This window comes from Branchiostoma lanceolatum, chromosome 3 (assembly GCF_035083965.1).
Source record: "Branchiostoma lanceolatum isolate klBraLanc5 chromosome 3, klBraLanc5.hap2, whole genome shotgun sequence".
Lineage (NCBI taxonomy): Eukaryota > Metazoa > Chordata > Leptocardii > Amphioxiformes > Branchiostomatidae > Branchiostoma > Branchiostoma lanceolatum.
In genome coordinates this window covers 16,731,929-16,752,236 of record NC_089724.1, presented here as the reverse complement: position 1 = coordinate 16,752,236, position 20,308 = coordinate 16,731,929, and the positions used below count along the sequence as shown (strand labels likewise).

The window sequence follows — 20,308 nt, the reverse complement described above, 5'->3', positions numbered from 1 at the left end:
TTTTGTCTGATGACATAATGTCCATGATTTTTTTCTCAAATGCTGCAAAGACAGACACTGGGGAACCTCCTGTCTTAGATGGACCATACAATCATAATAATGTGATGATTGATTGGTATAATCCTCTTATATGCTTGCCAGTAAGCAGAAAATACAAACAAATGCACACGTCAGACCGCAATAGTTGCCACTCGCTCATCAGATTGCTTGAAAACCCAACGTATATGTCTTGCCTTAACATGAAGGGAAGATGACCCTGATGTTATTGATATATATCCCACACAGTGCTGACCCAGTCAATACTTTCCAATCACATGCTTCCATTATCTTAAGGTCTGATCTTTCCTTGCAGCACTTAAATGAATTCAAGTGAATGTAACGGCCTTTGTGTCACCGAATACAACTTGCAGACCGAATCGATGGCAATGTCCCAATGTCAATACCACCAAGGTTACAGTGAAAAATAATCTCTCAGAAGTGTTATTGTCTCTGGCTGAAAAAATATGGTAAAGCTGTTTTGGAACCCTATTCATCTTAACTCATGTAACAGACAGTCCTTCTTCGTCATTTAAGGGATTTTTCTGGTGATCTGTTTGAAACTGGCAAATGCAAAGGCCATACAAGTCAGCTTACAACAAATAAAAAAGATCATACTGTAACATCATTATTTCTAAAAAATACACAATAGCCATGTAATGTTTATAATTATCTGAGACTTATATCAAACTACTCAGAAAAGAAAGGCTGTACACTCTACATGTACCTGTGGAGTATATTTTTACTCCGTAAGTAGTCCAGCGCTAGTACCAGCTCACAGATGTAGAATTTCACTATGTCCTCCGTGAAGTTGACATCCTGGCCCATGTGGTATCTAAGGTCTCCGCCTAACAACAGGTCGACTACCATGAACATGTCCTCCTCATCCTGGAAACTGAACCACAGGTTGACTAAGAAGGGGTGCTCCAGTTTTTGGAGGATTTCCAGTTCTCTCAAGACGTGGTGGCTGGCATCCTTTTCCAGACAGGCGGCCTTGCTCATGTACTTCATGGCGTACATCTGCTTGTTGTCCTTCTTCCTCACAATGCAGACCTGAAAATATGATAAAGAGACCTAAACTTTTAATCTGCAGTTAAAAACAGTTATCAAGTTTTCCACTTTATCCAGGCTAAACAACAGTTACAGATCTACTACATGTACTACTGTAACCGGAACAGCTGTTTAAAAAAAATCTCAACTGGAAATGTCATGTCTTGTGTACAAAGCCAGTATTCTTGGACAAATACACAAGTGATTGCGAGGCTGTATTGCACTATGAATTTACTAGCCACTTGAAAAAGCATTATGCTTTCCCTGAATTGAAGATGAATGCTTTACTTTATTTTACTTTACTTTCATTTCACACTAAGGTTGTAAGCTGTATCTTACATAATAAGATTACGGTTTTTGATTTCTCCCGTCTACAGACATTACAACTTGCTTTCCTTTAATTTCTTCCATTTCTGATTCTGGCATATATCAAGCATATTTCTCACCTTTCCAAAGCTTCCCTTCCCAATGGACCGGAGTATCTGGAAGTGGTCAAAGTTGACTGCAAAGAGAACAAAAATTGAAAACAGTTCAGCTACATTGATCTAGCATATGATTCATACATGGATATCAACACAGATACTTGCTGCTTATTTCATCTTAGGCCACACCAATCTAATTTCTTAGCTAACAGATTTTTTTTTAATTTTAGCAAAAGAAAATCATGAAAACAAAAGGCTGGGGTGAAAACTTGCACCTGACCCTGTTCACTCCCTGAAATTGTGTGCACCAAAGTACAAACTTTCCACTGAGATTCTGTTTTCCTGTTGATTTTCAAATCTAGCATTTAGAAAAAAATTCCGTTAACCAAGTAATTAAAATGGTGTGGCCTTATCTTATATAACAAACTGGGCAAATATGCTTGGAAAAGGACTCTTCTGGCATCTGCCTGAGTTATCTACAACACAGACAAGTGTTGACTGCTCAGTAGCTGATTTGAATTGTTCTTTATGAATCCAAGGAGGTTAAATATTCTATATTTAACCTCCTTGATGCATCTGAACCCTTTCACTTTTATCTTGGCAAAGCATTGATACACAGAACTGCTACATGTACATGCACCAAGTTTGAAGGTCAATATTTCTCTAAAATAATTAACTCAGTGTAAAAATTACTATGATTTGGCCCTCTGGACTTTTTGTGTAGTCATGCACCCTTTGAGGACTACTGCACTAAATTGCCAGCAAAATTCTAGATCTGGCGTCCATGCAATTTTGCAGGTGGCTGAAAAAAGGATTCAGCACCCTGCAGCACAAGGTACGATACATCAAAGATAAATCAAAAGACTGTGAAAATAACAAGTGTCAAGACTGCAAATTTTTGATTATAACGTTAAGTATTACATGCCATGAATCCCCAACATTGAATTCAATACTGTAGACGTGTTCTGATAGGAAACACGTCTCTATTGAATTGAAGCAGAATAAAAGGGATTCCCAAGAAACTACACAATAACATACTCTTGCCGAAGATTTCCTATTAGACGGCTTGTATCACCGAGCTTCAGGGCTACGTAGTTTCCATGGCAACCATGGCACAAGAAGATAAGGGGCAGATTATATCTGACTGTTGGAAATTGAAGTTGGGAAGCCAGGCAGGCAGGAGTGTCAATGCAATATTGATATGATTCTCCGGCATGTAGGGAAGGGGCTTAAGGAATATATTGAATGGTAAAGGGATGTTCTTTCATGATAGTTAGGGACCTTCCAAGAAGAGTTAGGGTGTGTGTGTGTGTGAATTGGTTTATACCTTTCTTTTGCTTCTAAATGCTTTTCCTTTCATCAAATGTAGCATGGAATTTTTCTTCTTCAAATCATCATTCTAATTTAACTCTAGAGCTTTTACGTAGCTGTACATGCTAAAAAACAATATCCTTGCTGGTTTGTGCATAGCCAGGCCTCACTTAAAGCTTCAAGGACAATGTCAAAGCTGACAGAAAAATACACATACTGAATAAGGTGTTACAGTAATTTCCCAAACTGGCAAGTACAAGTACAAAAGCTGCACACTACAATTTGCACTATGTATGATACGTCATGCAATTTTCATATGCCTTGTCTGTTCTTATCAGGCTAACATTATGGCAACTTGGGGGCAAGTAGAGATTGCAGAGGATGTACTATAGCATAGGGTAAGGTACTTTTCTATGAAGCCATTTGAAAAGGGGAAAATTGTTTTTCCATAACAATACATTGTCCTCTATGTGTGTCACACTATTTAGACTTGAATCCCATTTTGATGCACACATATTAAGGTGATAACTTATCACCCAGAGGAACATTTTCCTTATAAATCTACAAGGCTCTTTTGATATTCATACCCATGTCCTCAAATGCATGACTACGTGACTCAGAAGATTGAGACAAGAAGATTCTGACAAGATCCCACCATTAAATCTCTTGTAGCTGTTACTAATGGAGCATTTCCCTGGATGATCTTAAAATCATACGGTAAACGTTAGCTCTTCTCTGATCGACCCCAGTGGTGACATTGTGTGACTAAACCTAAGTGGAGGAAAGCCTAGAATAACAACGCATCAATCAAAAACAACCATTACATATGGCACTCTTTCATTGTCGCTGGAGATGGCCAATTTTCAGATCTCACAGGTCAGTCAACACCCACTCCTGTTCTCTGTGATAAGAACAACCTTAAGAAGCTTCTATTCAGTGTTGGGAAAGTAGAGAAGTTCACAAGACTTGGTGGTTGATCCTTTCCAGGTGATTGCAGCTTCCAGCGAAGGAAATTGATCTGACTTGTCTAACTTTCAACATGTGTAAGGAAGACCCACTTTAATGGAAATTGGGCACAGACATTTCTTCATATATACCTGTAGGTCAAGTACCTATAGCTATGCTTGATGCAGAATTTTGCAATCACATGAGCCAAGTGCTTTCAGCAGCAAAACGATAGCAGCACATGTAATGATGTATATATACAGCTGCGGGTTTACTGAGATGTGCTAGAGGCTATAAGTTAAGCAAAACTACTGATATCCCCTTGACCGTCTACTGCCTGTAGGCTTTTTCACTCAAAAAAATGTTAAGGCTACTGCATACATGTAAAAATATACAGGGAAGGAGAATGTTTAATTTGTTTGATCATTATTTTCAGAAAATGTATGCTAAATTTAGCTGTTTCAAACTTGCTCTTAACCCTTCCTTAGAAATGCACACAGAAAATAAGCTTACTATATAACATCTAATTTCAAGTTGGACTAAGCGCGGTCAAAACAATTCATCAACATGGCTAACTCTAAGATGACCCCATCATGATAAATTTCCAACAGAAATCCAATATATTCAGCCAGCAGTAATGATTGTTTATTGCAGAATTATGTGGGTACATATAAAACTGATATTGTACGACCAGCATTGCTAGCACTGTGACAGGAAATGTTTTGTCACCACGCTAACCAAAAAATAATCATATTATGAACCTGGTAGGTAAGTGCCCACTTGGAAGCCAATTCCTTTTTCCATAGTTGTATGATTATATAACAACAATACTGAATCAAGTGATAAGGCATGCTTTAATGCATACAAAACAGATGCTGCATCATTGCTGGAGACCAAAAAATTGCCTGAAGGTCTTTACTTGATTTATAACTGGTGACAAAGCTGTTGCTATATACAGTAGGTTTGGCGATAATTGCTAAGGCATAAATGACGAATGGAAAGGAGGTTTCATTTGTCGGCTTGCCAATAAAAGCGCAGCGGTCTGTCTCCTGTTGTGCTGATGCTGATATATCAAAATTCAACTGTTGCTGACGGTGTGTATTTCAGCCTGTTGGTTATACATTTAGGTATCAAAAGCCACTCCTGGACTCACAAAGGCAACTAAAGCAATCAGGAGCTTCACCGAATACACCACATGGACAAACCTCTTTGGGAGACTCCATACTTTCAATGGTTAATTCTCCGAATACAGATTTCAAATCCAATCTTTGAAAAAAAATGTATCATGTATACTTTGTCCTTTAATTTGGCCATGGATTAAAATTTCTGACTAACTGTTGAAAATATATGTGACCAACCAATGTTGGTACAATTTACAAATACGATTATTCTATTTCAAAACTAGCAATCCATAAATATTCTATTTAAAAAAGCAAAAAACAATTTCACTGTCAGACTGTCAGTGGTTCAAAATAATTTAACTTTCAGACAAAAAGTGGTGGAGGTGTTCCATAGCATTTTACAGACACTATGTTCTAAGGTATTGCCATGTCATACTCATTGTTGCAACTCCAAGGTGCCCAGGGCACTAGCGCTCTTGCCCTCAATCAACCTCTTGTAGATTTGATCATCCCCATGATACAACCAGAGCGATACTAAGTCTTCTTCCCTAATAAATCGCAATAAGTACATCATTCTATAGCATCTACATGTCTTTAGATAAATAATTCATCTGACAGTATTCCCTACAGCCATGTCTGAACAATATATGTTGGACATAATCTTGAACGAATCTCGTTATCCTATTTTGTGGACAAAATGTAAACTAACATTGGTAAGTACAAAACGTGACAAAACTTTTGAGTCAGCACACTGCACATGCTTTATATATCCAGCTGTGTTTCCTGTCAGCAAAATTAGAGACAGACAAATCAATACCGGCAATGAGACAGGTTTGGCAGTAATTCTAATTACTGCCACAATGCCGCCACCTGACAGTGTGTAGTTTATGCAAGTTGGGCTGTGTTTAGAAACAATTTTACACTTCCAAGTTTGCAAGGTCAATACAATCATGTGCTTTGGCCTTGAAAATATATTTTAAAAGTTATCAAATCTCATGGCTATAAGATAATAAAGGAACAAGTTGTTCTCTGATATGGAATAAAAGGCATTGTCATCTTTGGCAATATGGAAGAAAATGCTGGATGATATCTACTAAATGACATTGAAGGGAATGTAGTCAAACATATTGGTTCCAGAAAATTGCCGAACCAGATTGTAATCTGTACAAAGCAAGTTGAATCACATACAGACATGGATAACAATGCCAGAAGTCTATGATGTAACATGCTCATTAGGTCCCTTTCCAAAAGACGACGATTGCTGAGCCACCATACAGTGACTAAAATTGGATCTGTGTGGCCCTTTATTTCATAATTGGAATATAATGCAAGTGGTAAGAGTATAAATGATTTAAAAACAACAGAACACACACTGAACATTAAAAAAATTATTTGTGACATTTGTTGAGCAATTTGTCAAATCTTTGGTGGGAAGGTCACTCAGCAGTGGCAGCCTCAAGAGGAGAGGTGGTGTTACAACAAATTAGACCATCCAACTCAAGGATTCTTGTACAAATGTATATATTATACATTCATTGCTAGCATTGGGTGAAGGTGATGCATACTGCTTAAACCTGATTGAATGTGAGTTTGATACACCAGATTTGATCTCAATATAAACAAAGTCATTCTGGAAAACAAACTGGATTTAAATGACATTCCCTGAAAATGTGAGTTGACTGCAAATGGGTACATAATGTCCTCATCTAGATGAGCGTGGGTTCAAATTAGTGACATTGCATTCAGTCGCACGTTAAACACTCGGTACATATCGTCACTCTGTGTAAGCTACCATAAATATGCAAAAGACTGCACAGGGGATGTGCACACTTGCATTTAGCACAAATCCTGTTAACTGTAATAAATCATCTCATTCTGTCAGTATTTACATTAAGACTGGCTACAAGGCCATGATTGGCTATACAAAAAAAGTAAGTTGTATTGTTAGATTTTAGTGTAACAGCCTGGACAAACATGAAGAACACTTATGTGCCCCAGAAAGCTTAAAGACAGACTGCTATATGATAGCTCTGCTTGTGAACTGGCTTTTTTAATTGAAAAAAAGTATTGTAGGATGAAGAATGCCATTAAATGCCTGACTGTTAAAGCATAAGAGGATAGACCATAACAAAGGGAAGAATAGTAGGAATAAATCCATCCCATAATATTCAGTAACGAAACATAGCATCCTGTTAAACATGTCTTTGAAATACATGAGACAAAATTTGCAGCAATAACAAGTTGTAAAGTTAAAACATATTGTACTTGTAGAGTTAAAACAGACAGGCCACCAAACTTAACTAGCGATGCAAATCTTGAACACCCATGGAATCTAGCTACAATATGTTGCAGCAATGACCCAATATTTAGCATCTAAATTGATATTTCTATAATATAACAACAGGTAAGAGGTGGCAAGCAGGAGATAAAGGGGAATCCATGACCCTACAGGTAATATGATGGTAGCCATGCCCTTATTTTATGAGCTGGAACTGTGGGATGGCCATTCAGCACCAGGGTCATGGTACAGCTAGCAATCAGGCCAGATGTGTCAGAATCAATAAAATCATTATATGCAAAACTTCTTCTTCATACCTCATTCTCAACACTGTACCAAGGGCCATACCATTTCACACTCTTAGGAGGGGGGGAAAGTATAATTTAGAATTTAGAACCTTTGAAAATAGAAACTAGAGAATACCTTTAATTTCATTCAAGACTACAAGTTGTGTATTTTGATAAAGGCATGTTACCCCACACGTGTCTAGTCTGTAAATATGCATGTAGAGAGACCATTAATATCCCCAAAATTCCAAGTTAAAGTCCTTCCCGCGCCAGATGGTGCATATATATATATACATGTATATAGGGCGCCACCAATCTCCATTTCCATCCCTTGGGCCATACAACACAACTGTGTGCAATTACTGCACAACAGGGGACCTAAGTCCAGTGGAAGTGGTGTGTGTTCATTACAAGTACCATACTATTTCCAAAATGCTGAGTGATAAGCAGAGAAAGCAGTATGTACTAAAATTGTTTTTTAAGGACTGACTAGGCCTGTATGACTATAGGCCCGGGGATCAAATTCACAGCCTACCAAACGGAAGGTGAACACTTTACTAGTACTTACTTGGCCATTGCACTCTAAGGTAAAATTGAAATAGAATACTCCCAAGTGAAATGAGATACCAGTATTCTTATTGTTCCAAGTATATACAGGTATGTTAAGGGAGACATACATGTTTGTCATACCTGTACATATAGTTAAAATGATACGAGTACTGCATAAAATTACAGCTATTTCTTGGATAAGGATCATAATAAACTTGAACAACCAAGTATGTAGGAGATAAGAACCTTTATCTGTAAACCCCTGAGGCTGAGGCTTGTAGCAACTTCACTTCTCTGACAGTGACCAATCATGTTTCCAATACTCACACACAGCTAATCCTACTAATCCCCCTGGTTGTATAAATGCTACTTAGCTGTCATACGTGGACAGGGAGGATAAACAGAGATATGAATGATTGATATCTTTCTGCTGGAAAATACAACGGCATAGAAGGACAAAGCTATGAATTTTCTCATATGTGCTAAGAACCACCAATAACGGGGGTTGCCCTAAACTTACATGCATGACGCGCCCTAACATGTGACAGATTTTTTAGTGATCTTATTATGCATAAGTACGCCGTGTTTGTGTCCACTGACTATGCTCATCAGGAAGGTAAATAAACCAAGTTCATGCACATAATTGTTATTTGCATTCAAAACATATGTGTACATATTCATTTCTTGTTTTGTCGAGAATAGTATTTTGACAATAATTATGGCAACGCTGAGTAAAGGGTCCCTGCGTAGCTAGACGGCCCGGCACCTAAACATACGACCTGTGCCAAGCAGATACACAACTATCATACACATAAGAAATATAACTTCATAAAACACAAAAAATGGGTCTTTAAGTGTTTGTTGAGAGGAAAACCGACCAATGAAAACAACGTAAACATCGCTGCCGTCTGTCGAAGTTGTTTTCCCGCCATTTTTTGGGCCGCGATGGTGGCGGACGGCGATTCAACGCACAGCTTTGTAACGCTCTAACATGTGATTGGTACGGTCTATGAAAAGGAAACTGAATACAGAGATGGCGAAGATATTTTCCAATAAGTAGACGGAGTATTGTTGATGTAATTGGTGTCGTTTTTTCGTAATGATTTTGTAAGTCGGGTCACATGCAAGATACGTCGGGCCGCGCGCAAAGTGCGTAGTAGCCTATTTCCCGTGAAAACATGAGCTGGGATGCGCTAGATATAGCCCTTCTCACATGATAAACACTTTATCTTCACTAGACACAAGCGTTGCTTTTTTATCTTTTACAGCCAGTGGCTCAGACCAGATAACAGTGATTCATTTTTCCATTCAACCATCAATGAGTGCTTTGAAGCGCTCCTCAACTTCTAATGCTATCCTAAAGGCAAAAGGAGAAATCCTAAACTTCAAGGCCTTCAAAATAAACTACTTAGGCTGAGATGAAACTCTGTGGAGCCTGGTAAAGCAGACTGGACTTTTGTCAATCCCTAAGAAGGAATGTTGGTTATGCTTCAAATACATATATCTCTACGTACCCTTTGAATCCACTGTATTGTTTTTAGCAAAGAAAGGTATGTTGCAAGCCCTAGATTTTTGCTTTGTCTCTGAGCAAACCCATGACAATCACCTACAGGCATGGTTTGGCCTACATGTAATTTCAATCTTTTTCGTATTACTATTAGACAGCCCAATTTTGTCATCGGTCAATATGTCATCATACTATTTATTCACCACTAAGGCCAATTTAATCACTGGGTTCTTGCATAATACATGTATATGCTGCTTCATTATTTTCTGAGTTTAAGAATAAAAAAGAATATAATAATTGCATTGTTCAGGATATGACTCAACGCCCACATGCTCATATTTTGGCAGCAACGGTTGAAGAAAGACATCTTCTTAGTCGCTACAGTTAACAATTGACATAGATACATATTCACACTATTAGGATCCATGTAGCACATATAAATATGTTATTACAACATCTAATAATACACTGCAGACAGCCCTCAATCTGACCTTTCAAACAAACACACATATGGCTAGTAAATAGAATAGTCATGTATCATCTATTCATGTACCAGGATATTTCAAGCATTTTCTGACATTCTGAAATCAACATTTCATTCATAGGAAGAAACAATTCAATCACAAACTAAAGCAAAAATATAAAGTTTAAAATCAGCCAGAATTTAGGGTTTGATTTCATTGAAATTATTATACGAAGAACAAACACTAGTACTGCTCACATGATGCTTTCTTTTCATCTACCTGGCGCATATCATTAAAAGGACTAAAACTCATGAATGAAAGACAAACATCAATATTCCTCACCATCTCCATTGAGATCACAGGGGTTCTTCTTGGCAGAGTGACTGAGACCCATTATGTTCCTGTAGTCCTGCCTGTTGCAGTCCCTCGATGTAGCAACCCTCCTCCACTGACTGTACGTAGACTACACCCGTATTCCTGAGAGGTTTTCCTTTGGATCCGTACGTAAGCAGCCTTGACAGCTTTGCTTTACGCAGTCCTTCAGTCCTACCTGTACTCAATAGATCACAGTCGAGTCACCGTGGCATTTCTTTGGTGTATTACTATTAGCCTTCACTCAAAAGGTTGCACTTCACAAATGCAGTAAACAATCCCAACAGGCTCTTCCAAAAGGTAAATTGAGATCTTCACATTACAAAGATGCCATTTTAGGATTTCATCAGTGGAAGCTGCTGCGGGAACTCGCCATCACTTGCCTTCATCACAAAGAATCTCGGCTCATTTCCCGCTTGCGTAGGTTTCTTTCCCCCGTAGAGCTCAGCACCTCCGACTAAGGAAATGACTTGGCGGTGCTCACTCATCTTACACCACTGATGTTATTACGCCGCCCTAAATGGGCGGAACACGTGCTGACCTTGCAGTTCCTATGGGAGAGGCGAGAGATAGATAATGGGAGTCAGTTACAGTTCAGACAACACTGAGACCAATATAATAAATAATGGACATTGGATCACTTGGAAGAATGATTTAGGTAGGATTTCTGACGCTAGTCTGAGATTGCTTTATGTTAGCTGGGGTTAGTTCCAATTTTACATGGAATCCCAAAGTTTAATAATGATAGAGTGATGCCACATCTACAATAAAACCTTGAACTTGAACCTTGATAAGCATTAATCCCTTGAATTTCTATGGAACAGTTGACTATAATCAACTGAAAAATAATACTGTCTAAATAAACTCGGGACGAATGATGATGATGATGATGATGATGAAATAAACTCCTTTAAGTTGTTATCTTTTGATACACACATACTAGTAGTTGCCTGTACAATGTGTATCCCTGGTTTTAACAACTGGGATTTCATGTACTAAAAGTGAAACACATTTAGAAATACACAATCAGTTAGTCACCAGAGGACCTGGAACAAAATAGGAACAGTCTGAATACTATATCATAATTTTTACTCGTAATTATATTGTTACAATAGCACATCATACAATGTCGTGTGCCTTCATTTTGTATTCATGTTACTTCTCCTTAATGGAAACTCAGCTTTGGTTGATGGTCAACAGAACTTAACCTGATAGTTTCATATTTGCTAAGATGTAGATAAATTGGCAGAGGTTCAACCGGGACTTTTTGAAAAAGATGAAGAATGTATACCATTCAGCTGCTCATTCCAATCAGGGCATCAAATTGTTGTCTTGGGACCAGATGTAATCAAGGAAGGCCACTTATCATATTGGATATGCACCAGTCATCATCAGGAAGCAGACATGTGACCAGGGTTGAGAAAATCGGGAACATCTTATGCATAGCAGCATACAACAATTAGGCTGTGCCATTTGGGAAAATATGCACCTTTTATGGCTGTCAATCCAATAAACAGTTTTTCTGGAGATGTTTTGCTTTCTATTGCAAGTACACTTAATTGTTCTTTAAATATATGCACACAAAAAAAATCCCCAAAAGCTAATGGATGAAATTATATTCATGGCATTTACAACAGTTACTGCAATTTGCCACAGTCTGCAAGAGGCCCCCTTCTGCCGCCCACGCCTGACCGCAGCACTGTGGAAATCACTACAACCTGCAAATACAAACAAGTTATGAGCCATTCATGAGATAAAACTCAGAAAGAACAAATCATTTCCCTTTTTGTGACATCTTTTCACATTATTTTCTTCGACAAATCTTCTGTGGTAATCTATATATGCGGCCTGATACTTGTAGTTGTATCTGAGCTTAGGTCTTGGGTGGGATAGAAGTACATGTTTGCCCATAACATCATTCACCAACACAGATCCTTAGGAGGCCATATTCAAAACCTGTTGTCAATGCATGGGGTTTTCATGATCAGCAGGGAAGGGAATGTGTATCAAGTTATGCCCGTCAGTACATGGCATTTATTCAAATGTTATGGATGAAGCACTCGTATACACACTGTGTTTGCTGTTGGCAAACACTGGAGTAAATGGCTGCTATCTGAACACTGTGGCAAGCACAAAATAGCAACGTCATCAGAAAATGAATACATCAAAACGCTGCCTGAAGTCTGGTATATGGAAGCTAATCTTCAGAAGCCATATTTATTGGAAAAGGACGCGGCTACGCTTTCATTTCCATCCAGCCTCGAGCTTACAAATTATTGTATGTGGGTACCACTTATATCATAATCATAATGTAGTAGGAGACAAATCTTTTTCAGCCTACTTTCAGGCTGTAAAAATGTATTGTTGTTTCATAGATTTGGCTGGGATGTATCTCTAAATTCTGAAGAAAGTGACCGTTGTAATCTTGCAATATTCATGTGGTTAACCTAAAAACTGGAAATTCAGAACCGGGTAATAAGGTTAACGTAACAGGGTTAACAAGGAATTCAATTACTAAGATCCTTGTAACCCCATGGGGTGGCCTGGAAAAATTGTTACCATATATACCTGAATGTTGGGCAGATAGTAGCGCACAAAATAACAACTGATAAGTGATTGACCCTTGATGATCTAGAGGCTTACCAATCAAATGAGCAATGTGATCACACAGAAAACAAGAGCAATGTTACTTCAGTCTGTGATACTAATTTCAATCAGATAATTTAATATTTGGTGGGCAGGAAAAGTCATATCACTGTATTACTATTACCGTATAAGGTACAATGTAAACAGACATGTTTCTTTGTACTACAGACAGGGCAAGGATGTGGGGTGGGGGTGCCCGGTGGTAGAGGACGATTTACAAGGGAAGCAAATTCTTAAACAAAGGCACATAACTTTAATATGAATTCATATTTATATCGGGCAACAACACTACAACCTCCATTGTTCATATCAATGTTATAGTTTTCCTCGTGCATGTATAAATTCAAATCCCCTGAAAGATGACAACACCAAAGTAAATTTGTCTAAAACATTACAAGAACCGAACAATGTAACGTTGCAGTATATTTGAGTCAGTTACGTTACATCAACAAGTGCCTTCGAGACAAAAATATTTTGTCATCGAAGTTTGAAACATAAAGTCCAATTTTCTTCACAGATCAAGCAGAGCAGAACAGAGCAGAGTAGGGGTTGAAACTGTCATGTTTGAGGAGGGTCCCTTTTAAGAATCGAGAGAGAGAGAGAGAGAATGGGTAGCAAAAACGATCGATACTGAGAAGAAAAACAATCGCCTGAAACTAATCAGCTGCATGCATGCTTTAGCAAATCGTCCCAAAGGACCTATTTTGTATTTGCAACCATGATAATATTTAACTGAGCCCAAACAAAAGGCGTTGCGTACTGTTGAAACAGTCCAAAACATGAACTCTTACCTTTCCAAAAGCATTGGTTGCGCAGCTGACACAAAAATCAGATTTTCATGTTCGGATCAAGTTCATATGCACCCAACCCCAGACACACCTCTTCCACATCTGCGGCTGTGCGCCCCCGCGGTAGTACTGTATTTGTAAGTTTGCGTAGAACACGCCATTCACTTAGAGGTAGCTTTAACTATATCGTGGAAACAATGTAATTCTTACTTTAATACTGAACATGTTTTACTGATACAAAATCATCAATAACTTATTTTCATAAACGAAACATGTGATTTATTTAAATTGATCTTAATTGCAATATTGTAAAAATAAAGAAAGAAAATGTGGACCCCTAATATAGAATGATATACACCAAAGCAATCTGATTGGTCCATTCATGATTGACCCCGGGAGGGATATTACATTTCCAGCTTATTTAGATATATCATAACATAAGAAGATAATATGAAAATTATTTAGAATAAGTAAAACCAGCCATTTGGTGCTAAAATGACAAAAATATATATACTAATGATTAGGTTAAAGTTCATTTCCATAGTAACGATGTAATCGACCCACCGCCATTTTGAATAGTCCTGCCAATCACTCTGTGTACTCTTCAAAGTTTTCGTGCAATATCTACCCTGTTTGCGTTCCGCAGAAGGCGATGGGGACTCAAAAGGACTCAGAAGATGTGCCACGGTAGCCCAAACACTTTGGTCGCGATTTTGACTGTTGTGCGGTTTCAGCAGGCCGGCTCTTCTGACAGTTTGAACCGGTTGGAGAAATGGCGGGCGATCGCGAACGTGCCAGTAGTGGCAGGAGGGGCTCGGATATGGTGAAAAATCTGATTTCTTCCGCTCAAGCGTTAGGTGCAGACACCCTGGATCTCACAAGAAGGCAGCTGACAAGCATACCTGATGAACTCTTCCGTCTGCAAGACCTAGAGGTAGACTGACTTATGTTAGGTTACGATTATAATTAGTTGCAGGTGTAGTTTGTTTTGTTTGGACCTGAGTAGAGTACCTGCCGCGTTGTTGTTTACGCCCCGACATGGTTGCCTTTGTGTGCCGCCGATCTTGCGGTAAGAACAAGGCGGGAGCTTTGATCGCCATTCAAGCGTGGAGGAGTACTTATTGGAATGTAAAACGACTCCTTTCACTGATATACATATCGCTATTAAAGTGGCACTACCTGATCTCCAAGCAGATGTTAGGGCGGGTTTTTGCCAGTCACAAAAAAAAAAAATGCAGCCAGCTGCAGAAAACGTTTCGATTTACCCTCTCAACATCTGCTTGGAAATTAGTTCTTGAACTTCTTAGCATAACATTTTTTTTGATATGTCTGCAAAAAACGGCAGTATCAACTGTATTATTTAAAAGTATGAAGATTTAGTAGATGATAGCTTATAACTCAGTAACAATTCAAGACATTACCATTCTTCTTTTGCAGTACATTTACTTGGAAGGAAACTACCTCTCTGAGATACCTGACTACTTCTTCACTTACTTACCCAACCTGAAGTGGCTGGACTTGAGAAGAAATAGACTCAAACATCTCCCATCTACTGTGGGAAGCCATAGGTATGTGAATACTAACCCATGTTGCGATGTGATTTTTCTTTTCATCCGTTCTCATCCATTCTCATCATTTGGTAAGACAATGTACTGTGAATCCATTGAATATTGCAGTAGCTAATTTTTGCGGTCGGAGGAAGAGGGACTAGCTCGTGTTGTGGTATAAAAAGTTTGCCCAGGCCAAGCACATTACTGTCATTCGCTATAGGTCCCAACAACAATGTTTGGCTACTCCGGTGACAACCATGCAACAGACTCAATCTCAAAGTCTAAGCCAGGCCAAAAGGCATCTCTAGTGTTTGCATGCAGTATTTGTTTGCCAGGCTAGTTACTCATGTATGTGTAATTCTGTTGCACAAAGCTTTATTTGAGTCAACAAATTCCTCTCAGTGGTCCCAAAACAACGGTAACTGAAGCAACGACACTCGGAGGTCAAGCATGGCTGGTTGAAACAGCCCCCTAGTGAGGTGGTATGCATGACTATTTTTGGTTGACAGGTGGTTTCCTTCAATGTCTACCTGTTGTGGTCGTCACCTGGAACTTCGGCTGGAAGCACCTGTTACCTGTATGATTTGCGATGGTGTTCTAGTCCTTAGAAAAAGCAGGCTGAAGCTTGAATTGTAAAGGGAAAAATTTCATTTATCTGCAGCAAATACCGGAATCAGTTACATGTACATGTATACAATGATTCTGAATCAAAGTTGAGCTGCAGCTGCCAACACAGACTGAAGAGTCACAGTTTCACTACAGTAGTAGTGTTTATTATGATCAACAATATAAATGTACTTAGTCCTTTTTTCATTCCAGGTGCCTCAGAACTCTGCTACTAGAGGGGAATGAATTGACATCATTGCCTTTAGAACTCGGTAAGGTATTGTTTATACAGAATTCAATATTGTGTTTCAACCCTTTGTTGATACAAGATTTTCTAGCATTTTTCGAGATATTGATAAGTTGCTAAGATGTGCTAAGATTTGCTAATAGATTGCTTTGGTCCATTTATACAATCAGGCCAAGTTATGACATTGAAGGGCCTGAACCTTCGAGACAACCCCCTGCACGTGCCCCCTCCAGACGTGATGGAACAGGGCACACTGGCGATACTACAACACCTACGGGAGGCCATGGAGGCAAGGAAGAGGGAAGATGCCATGGCCAAAGGTAAAACTATTTTTAAACTCTTTTTTTTTTCAAGTGAAAAATATGTGCATCATTGCTTTGAATAATAATGTGATTATTATAGAGTAGACCATACATAATATCTACCATACTGTAATATATGATATCAAGATTTATTGATACTTTCTTAAGTGTCTCATTATTGTCACTGGCTTGAGGATGTAATAAGACTTACTGATAATGCTAATACCATTACTTTATAATACTGATACATCAAATATTGCTAATACTAGTCACAAAGAAATCAGATTCAAATGACTTCAAACAAATGGTGCATATATTTTCCTATTTCCACAGGGGTTCTCATCGAACAGCTAACGCTGAATGACAGTGACAGCAGCATTCAGTCAGAAGATGGCAACCAGTCCTCCGAACCTGAGCTACGAGATCTAGATTCTGACAAAGTTCTTCCCAGTAGGGAGTCCTCCGTGTCCAAGGCTGGACTTGCCAGACACATGCAGATGGGTCCGACTCCGATGCCAGCGGCACTCCACAAGCCCGCCAGCTACAGCGAGCTGAGACAACAGCAGTACGATAAATTCAGGAGGGCTGGGTTGTTGGGAGAGGCCAAGAAGGGAAGGTAGGGCTCTAGACAAGGAGAAAGTCTGCTATAATGTACTTGCTATGCACATTGCTGCCATATTTCTCTCCATGAATAGGAGATGTCCTTCAGCAAAATTATTTCAGCTGACAATTAGCTTCAGAAACACGGAATTTTATCAATTCTACACAGTGCAGTAGATTAATCACTTCCATTTTTAATGGTACATCCTCTTAAACTTATTCCTTGATTTGAAAATCAGGCAAAAGAAGCGGTCAACCTCACCACTAATGATTGACTTGCTGGATGCCAAGCGTGCGGAAGAGCGCCGCCTAGCAGCTCTACGTGAACTGAAGGAGAAGCAGGCCCTCATTGAACAGAGGAGGAAGTGGGTGAAGTCACTGCTGAAGCCATTTTGATTAAGCCAATGACATGGCTGTACCAGTTTATCTTATGGTTCTCATAAGCCCAGCCTCTGATTTTGAAAATAAAGATGAATTCTTCATTAACCTTTATCATGCTAGAGGTGTTCTTATGCACCATATTGGTATTTGTTACTGTAACACAAACAAAGCTTATGTGTGATCAATTTAAGAGGCTACAAACAAAGCTTATGTGTGATCAATTTAAGAGGCTACAAAATAGGGTTTGAAAATTATTCACATTTCTTTTGCTTTTTGTCGCTTCCCTTCAATAATCTTTGCATGTCTGAGAACCAAACAATTAAACTGGTATGGCCAAAATGATGGGATTTAAAACAGCACATGACATCATGACTTTGCCCAGTGTCGATACCTTTCCTCAGATGTGGGAAAAGTTCACAGTATTTGCAAAGTCTGATGGCACGTTTATCTCATCAAATGCACTATGCACAGGATGAACATGGTGTTAAGAATATTGTCAGGCTTGTTTCTCAGAGATTTACATTGACAGCTGATGGCTGCATATAATTTCTCTTCAAAGTTGAAGGTTCATTATAAAACAATGGGTGGGTAAACTAGCAAGTAGAGCTGGTTGGTGGGAGTTCAAGGGAGTGAACCTTGTGACAGGGGTTGCTAGACATTTGCCAATGAGATTCAGAAGCCATAGTGAGTTTACTCTGGTTAAGTTTACAGGTTCTTCCACATTGGGGCTGACAGTCTTGACAGCCTGTGTAGTAGGGAAAGCTGAGTTTGAGTTCAATACTAAGTAGCCAGAGTTTTGATCTGAGTGAAATGCAGTTGATGATCCAAAAGGTGACCTCAAAACTGCTGTTTGCTGCTATAGTTGAGTGCCATATGAGATACATTTACATGTATATTCAAATTTTTTGACTGAGTGAATCAAATGATAGTTATTTTTTTACAATATAAGAGTGTGATATAGTATGATTGGTGAAATTGCTTTGTTACTAATACTAGAAGACAGTGTAAGGTCAACATTATGAAGAACAAAAATCATGTATTTTACAGAAAAGATAGAGAGATATTGCCAGCTGGTATATGATACCTGTAGTTTGCCTTTGCTGCAAAACAGTTTCAAATGCTGCATTGCCATCAGGGATTAACTTTCGTACTAAAGTTTTTGAAAGTAGAATATTTGAAAACCAAGACATTAGGTAAAAGTGTAACTTTCCTAATCAAGAGCTTTGTGGAAAAGCAAGTAAAATTGCTTAACTGCCATCAAGTATTATTCATTTGAGACCACCCTCGTACAAAAGAATATGCTTTTACAGAACTATATCAGTGTTGATGTGAAAGTGGAAGCCATTTTATGTAGTTCAGAATCTACAGTGTCTGATATCATTGTGATTTAAGCAGGGCAGAGATGTTTGAAAATTGATGAATAATCTAACACTGAGAGAGATGGTGCTTTGTTGGATCTTTCCTCCACACACACGATACATGCCGACCACTGCCTCCCTGTGTAGGAAAACTAACGCAGAGCACGCGACTCTCGGTGTTGCATTATTGATCAAGTTTTCAAATGCTTCTGCCCAGGGTGTATGCTGTGTAATTTCTTTCGCACAGGGTGGCAGAGTTGGTATAGCACTGTACATTGTTGAATGTATACATGTTCAGTGTTGTGTGTGAAAAGGTTTGATTCAATAAAAAGAGCTTCTTTGACATCTTTGACTCTCAATTATTAGCCAACATAGTTACTACATTTGTATGATTTGCTGTATGGCTACAGTCACTTAAAAAAAATATCAGATATTTCTTGTCATGCCCTGATGAGTTGTAGCAGCAGTGGGAAAGGTATATGTTTGTAATTCAGATGTTTTTATAGGGTATGAAAGTGAAAGAAAAGTACAGCAAAACTTGGGTGTGACTTCATCATATGATAATACAGTGGTTATTCTGAGCACTGGAGCATCTATTGTTATGATGTAGGGAAATGAAAAGGGATTTGTTTTCCTCCTTACCCATTCTTGTCCAAGCACTACTGCAATGCCTTAACTGCAAGTATAGCCCCCAGCCTTCCCACAGTGCACCAAAATCAAACAACATTCCTAGGATGGGATTAGTAATGTTTAACGTTGTAGTATTTTCTCTGTAACTCATCAGTCAGTTGGATAGGGGTGAAATGGTGTTACAGAAACTGTCATAAGAGTGACAACTTGAAGGTATCGCTATGTTACAAACATGTACATACTCCTGCATGCCAATTAGCAAAGGTAAGCTCTATCTATCACTACGTGTGCTGTGCCTTGGCTTTTTTGTAGATCTTGTTCATTGACAAGGTGTTATGATTGTGGCAAGTTATTAGTTCCACTGTAAATGCTGTGCATTAAAGTAAGACTTCTGTGTTACAGGGACCAGCAACTGCTGAAAGACTGGAGAGACAAGGGCAAACGTATGCAGATGAGGCAGTTTCTCAGCTCAGTGAAGAAAGGTATTAGTGTTTGTGACTTTGAAGTACATGTCATAATATAGTTTATCAGTAGTAGCTAAGTAACATAACTAACATAATTCCACATGGGTACATGATAATGCCACCCAGGAAAGATACATCCAAACAGGCTCCAACCCAACGTCCCTCAGTATAATACACTCCTGTATATCTAAACTGTGCATACCTGGGGGGTTGCTGCACTAGAGACCCCCCAAACACTGTTTTTCAAAGTGGTAGATTTATGTAACCCAGCGGATTAATGTTAATGGAGGTTACCCGTAGATTGTACACGAAATGCAATGGATATTAACAGGTCCAGGCTGGCCATAAAAATTAGCACTTCAGGAAATCAAAGTATGTACTTGGTGAAATTTTT

At 38.7% G+C, this 20,308-nt stretch overlaps 2 protein-coding genes across 3 annotated transcripts in view; one reads left to right on the top strand and one right to left on the bottom strand.

The window, feature by feature from the left end:
- Positions 1-13,900, bottom strand: part of LOC136430648 (serine/threonine-protein kinase 32A-like) — a 46,958-nt gene extending 33,058 nt beyond the window's left edge. The window contains exons 1-5 of one of the 2 annotated variants that reach the window (XM_066421428.1): positions 13,780-13,900; positions 10,722-10,893; positions 10,313-10,516; positions 1,533-1,588; positions 764-1,089 (exon numbers count right to left, since the gene is read on the bottom strand). In XM_066421428.1, the coding sequence (XP_066277525.1) occupies positions 764-1,089; positions 1,533-1,588; positions 10,313-10,364 (434 nt within the window). In that variant the 5' untranslated portion in view covers positions 10,365-10,516; positions 10,722-10,893; positions 13,780-13,900. Of the gene's footprint in view, positions 1-763; positions 1,090-1,532; positions 1,589-10,312; positions 10,894-11,633; positions 11,656-13,779 lie in introns of those variants that run through there. The other variant, XM_066421427.1, reaches the window with a different exon arrangement.
- A 399-nt stretch (positions 13,901-14,299) lies between these two features.
- LOC136430643 (helicase POLQ-like) overlaps positions 14,300-20,308 on the top strand; it is a 71,042-nt gene continuing 65,033 nt past the window's right edge. The window contains exons 1-7 of the mRNA XM_066421420.1: positions 14,300-14,710; positions 15,214-15,344; positions 16,146-16,204; positions 16,350-16,499; positions 16,815-17,097; positions 17,321-17,446; positions 19,853-19,932. Of these exons, the coding sequence (XP_066277517.1) occupies positions 14,549-14,710; positions 15,214-15,344; positions 16,146-16,204; positions 16,350-16,499; positions 16,815-17,097; positions 17,321-17,446; positions 19,853-19,932 (991 nt within the window). The 5' untranslated portion in view covers positions 14,300-14,548. The remainder of the gene's footprint in view (positions 14,711-15,213; positions 15,345-16,145; positions 16,205-16,349; positions 16,500-16,814; positions 17,098-17,320; positions 17,447-19,852; positions 19,933-20,308) is intronic.